Below are 5262 nucleotides of genomic sequence, written 5' to 3' on the forward strand. Positions count from 1 at the left end.
ACACTAATCCCCCCAAGTGAGATTTCAGTTAATCTGGGGAGTATAAGTTCCTAAAGTAAAATTACATGTAGCCTAAATGATGAGACTATAAGTCCCTCCGTCGAGACATTTGATCACTCAAAATGGATTTCCATTCAGTCCTCAAGCAAGACTATTGATCAAGTCTCTTAGACTGGATATTAGTCGCGTCTCTTAGGCGTGATTCTTGACTCTGATCCCGCCCGAGGAAATACTAAGTCCCCTAAGCGAGAGTTCATTAGTATGGGGAGCCTAAGTCCCTAAAGAGAAATTATGTGTAGCCTGACTAATGAGTTTATAAGTCCCTCTGGTGTGGAGTTTGACCTCTTGGGCGGGACTTCCATCGAGCCTTTAGGCAAAACTTATGATCAAGTATCCTAGGCTTCATATCGGTCGTGTCTTTTAGGCGTGATTCATGAGTCAGATCCCGCCCGTGGAAACACCAAGTCCCTCAAGCGAGAGTTTAGTTAGCTTGGGGAGTCTAAGTCTCTTAGGAGAAATTACAGGTAGCTCGGCTGATGAGACTATAAGTGCCTCGAAAGAAATTTCATGTAGCCCGACTAATGAGACTATAAGTCCCTTAGGTATGATTCCCGAGTCTCATGTCGTACGGGGAAACACTAAGTCCCTCAAACGAGAGTTCAATTACCTTAGGGAGTCTAAGTGCCTCTAGTGAAATTACATGTAGCCTGAATGATGAGATTATATGTGGTCTCATGTATTTTAGAAAATTATTTTGCCTTGCGTTTCTATTCATATTCATTTATTTCATGTGTTGACAAAATTATTTATAATGGAGGTCCTCCAACCCGAAATTTATAAGGAAAATTTGAACAAATCTTCTGTATGGATGGATCAAGAGACATTGGTACCACCTCCGCCTTTTCAAGTGAGGGCAGTTTAGAACGTGCCTTCACGGAGGTGGGATCTTCTGAAGATTTGGGGGTATTAGCAAAGAATCATAAGTCGATTCTCATAGATGGTGTCACTGTTCGATTGCGAATTAGAAATAAAGGATAAGTTGGTGGTGTAGTGTGTCACAACGATACTTCCCTTGCGGAAGCACATGGGTGAGCCTACAAGATTAACAATTCAACTTCCAAATCAGTGAGAAAATAAGAAGTAATGTGAGAATGGGAATATATTTGTTATACTTGAAATGACGGAGTTTACCCTTATATATAAAGAATAGTTGAAATTGTTCGTGCGTTATGCGACGTGCTATGTAGACAACCGTCTCATTGAATTGGATGGTGATTGATGTGTTGGATTGCAAAGCTGTCTGCATCTTCTCAAAATGAATACCTATCTATTTTATATATCTTTTACGTTGCGAAGGATCCATAACACTTAAATAATATCAAAGTATGATATTTTCACAAATTCTTTAGGATTTATTTGAGTTTAAAAGTTGTTTTTGACTTTATTTTCACAAAGTACTTAAGAGATTTATTGAAAAAATCAGTAAATACAACTTTTGACTAATCTGTAACTAAACTGTTTTGATTTATTTTAATACATTCTCCGTAACTTAGGAAAACAACTTATATTTTAAATGAGAGTAGTTTGATTTTATTTTATATTGTATTATATAAAATATTTATTTATAAATACTTAAATGATTATATCATAAACATTTATCCAAATAGAACCTTCGTAACAAACCAGTTACTAATATGGCTTTGACTCAATAAGTTTAAGGTGTGAGATTAAAAACAAACCCTCTGAATTTTATAAATGAAGCAAGCTGTCTGTAATTAATTGGATTTCAGAAGTTGTTATGTACAAGAATGGAAGGCCTAGCTAGACCTTTGTAAGAAACTCCCTCTTTTAGTTAATACAGATGAAAAAGTCAGTCTTGAAGTCTTTTTTGATATTGTTGCCTTTGGACTATTATACCATATTCTATCACCATAACTTCTACATGACTTCATTCTCTTATTGCTTTTCTTTCGAACATCTTCCATCTTTTCTACCTCACCTAAGCAACTGAATGATTGTGTCTTCCCTTCATAGAACATTGACAACCCTCTCCTACACAGATCATAAACAATACTTAATAAAACTCTCCAAATAATAACATCGGTTTAACATGTTTGGAAGAAATTGTATACATACTTTATTGGAAGATTGTTCATGAGCTCTGATAAGTCACATAAAGATCCATTTGAATGTGATGATGAAGTTGAAGATGAATCAGCATCCTCTATCAACTCAGATGAACAAGAACACAAAGAATTCATTGAATCTTCTGAAAATGTTCCAATGGATGATGATGTTGTTGAATCACTTTTATTTTCCTTCATCATTATTCCTTTAACATTCATTTCAACAAATATTTGTATCAAGAAGAAGAAATGAAGCAATCCTTCAATGAAAAAGCTTAGATCCGTTATGTTATATTTATAAAAATATTGGATCTTATATATATATAAGAATAATTGGATAACATTGACTAATTTTATCCCTTTTAGTATAGTTTACTTAAAATATCATTATTATATTAAATTTTTGTTGCTATGAGATAAATGTTATATTAATATATGGTGGAAAATGCATAGGTTTGTATGAGACAACAAGGATAAAGATAAGATCTAAATTTGAAGAGATGTGTATCCATGTAAATGAGTCACGTCCCTAATTAGCATATTTTTTTTTAATATTTTGAGAGGGTAAGGTTAGGGCCCACATTTAACCAACATTGTTTCATAAAGCCATGACAGATAGGTATATATCTACATTATATATCTACATTCTCCTTTTTTATTGCAATATATATATATATATATATATATATATATATATATATATATAACCACTAATTCAACAAATTTTAGTTTAACGAATAAAACACTGTATTGCTATTAGGTTTTGAATCCATACTTTACAATAATACGTAAAATATGTTAGTTTATTTATTATCACTTTGTTTATAAATAATAAATAATAAAAATACTTTATTTTATTTGATTATTATTGTAAATAATAATTTTTATTAATTAATTAAATGGACTTAGTTTAATTAATTTTTATATTTTATGAGAAATACTAATTATGTTTATTAAAATATATTTGTTAATGTTTAATAGATCAATCATTTACGTTAAACATTTTTAAATAAAATTCAAGATATAATAAGAATATTCATATTATATAATTTAAACATGATTGATTTTTAGTAAAAGGTCACAAACTATTGTCATTTTATAATATTATAAAATAGTTATTATCTTTTTCGATTGTTACTCTTATTTATTAAAGTGATCGCAAATATATAGTAAATAAGCTATAAATGAAGTATACATATCTTTTAAATATTATTGAAAATTAGATTAAATAATTTTTTTAAAAGTGTATATATTTGTAAAGAAGCATTATTTAATGACTGTTTCGTTTAACCAGTTCAACATTTAACAGTTTGTATGGTAAGACCAAATTTTTCCACAACCTTGCATTTTCAATAAATGAGTCTAATTTTATTCTTTCTTTCACTTTAGATAAATAGATGAGTAATTAAACTCATACATAGATAAAAACTATGAATTTAATTGAAATATATTGACCGTATAAAGATATTTTACACTGTCAATTAATTACAATAATTAATTTAATAGAAAAATTTGACTTTTATTATAATCACATATAAAGTAACACAAATAGATGATTGTGATGTATTGACAGGATAAAGATATTTTACATTGTCAATTAATTACAATCATTGATTTAATAGAAAATTTTGATTTGTATTATAATCACATATAAAATAACACAAACGGATGATTGTGATGTATTGACAGTGTAAAACAATTAAGCTTAAAAACTATTCAGTAAAACTCATTCACACGCACATCAATGTCTTTAAATTTATAAACTCAATTTTTTTCTCGATAATAGGATGCGCTAACGCTTATTAACACCACCATGTGCGATGTAGAACTGTCAGATAAGTATCAACGCAAGTCTAACCAATCCTTCAAATGATGTCAGACTGTTATGGCTATAAAACTAGGTTTTGAGATTCAGGTAGCACTTCACGCTTCGCTAGTTCATCCCTTATTTAAAGTTGATTCCAAAGGAGTCTCTAAGCGAAAACTTGTATGTTGGTAGTGTTAGAACAAGATTTTGGTTATGCAATTCATCTATAAGTTTTGATGATAACAAATAGTGAAACATTTTGGTACCCTAATAAATTTTTCTAAGTGTGTGAGACTCTAACGAAAAATGAATCTGATGAAACAAAATCTGACGTCACACAAAGTCCAGAACAGCTGACTCAGAGTTAAAGGTATCCTTCCTGACGCTGAAGACAAAGATGTCTAAAAGAATCACCCACAGAATCTGTCATCTGAAGACTTTGGAAATTCTGCATCTGAAGACATCTGAAAGATCCCACATATGAAAGCTCTGAAGATCTTTACATCAGAAGACTGTCTAATTAAAGATCAGTCAAGAACTTCTGAAGAAGACACAATAGACAACTATCTGAAGAATACAAAATATGAGAAAAGAATCTGAATTCCGCGCACTCTGAATCACGCCCAACAGATCAGAATCAATAACTTAACAAAGAAATATTCCAAATATGGTATGAATCTCTATATGGATAATATTGAATACTCTCCAAAACTGTTATGGAAAGGACAATAAAACTAATGTCATTAAGTCCCACAATTGGCAAGATATCAACTTCAATGCTCCATTTAACGGTATCATCTCCAAGCACTATAAAAAGGCCCAACTATCATCATACCAAGACATGAAGCATTTACACAAGAATTCTACACATCAAAATTAAGTCATACACTAAATTTTTGTTTTACGTTATCACACGAGTTGTTGCTCTAAGTGTGATCATTGATCATTGTTCTTACCGTGTTCATATTGCTTAGCTAGAAGCACTAAATACATTCTTGTAATTCTAAAATAGTTGTTGTAAATTTCCTCTAGTGACTTGTGAAGTCTGTAGACTTGAGAGGACTAAGAGATCAATGTACTCTTAGACGTTTGTTGTAATCTTTCTAGATTATTGGATTAAGTCTTTATTGAAACGGAATCACCTTGGCCGGGTGGACTGGAGTAACTTTGATTTTCAAGCGAACCAAGATAAACTTTTGTGTTGTTTGTTATTATCTTTGTGTGTGTAGCGTTTCCAAAAGTTTTTATTGTCCGTGAAAACAATTCACCCCCCCCCCCCTTATTGTTTTTCTTTACCTTCAATTGGTATCAGAGCTTTGGCTCTATTAT

The 5262-nt window shown here is 31.0% G+C and overlaps 1 protein-coding gene across 1 annotated transcript; it reads right to left on the reverse strand.

Annotated features, from left to right (window-relative positions):
* Positions 1 to 1727: 1727 nt before the first annotated feature.
* Positions 1728 to 2470, reverse strand: LOC127118061 (protein OXIDATIVE STRESS 3). Its single transcript, XM_051048206.1, has 2 exons — positions 2137 to 2470; positions 1728 to 2052 (listed from the first exon to the last, which is right to left on the reverse strand). Exons 1-2 carry the CDS (start codon positions 2343 to 2345, stop codon positions 1818 to 1820), a joined length of 444 nt encoding a protein of 147 aa, XP_050904163.1. The 5' UTR covers positions 2346 to 2470; the 3' UTR covers positions 1728 to 1817.
* Between the last annotated feature and the right edge of the window lie 2792 nt (positions 2471 to 5262).

Source organism: Lathyrus oleraceus, chromosome 1, assembly GCF_024323335.1.
Source record: "Lathyrus oleraceus cultivar Zhongwan6 chromosome 1, CAAS_Psat_ZW6_1.0, whole genome shotgun sequence".
In the NCBI taxonomy this organism is placed as follows: Eukaryota; Viridiplantae; Streptophyta; class Magnoliopsida; order Fabales; family Fabaceae; genus Lathyrus; species Lathyrus oleraceus.

Coding starts and splice junctions, on each gene's coding strand:
- LOC127118061 (XM_051048206.1), bottom strand. CDS start 2,345: ATGAATGTTAAAGGAATAATGATGAAGGAAAATAAAAGTGATTCAACA. Junction 2,053..2,136: donor ATGAACAATCTTCCAATAAA/GTATGTATACAA, acceptor TGATCTGTGTAG/GAGAGGGTTGTCAATGTTCT.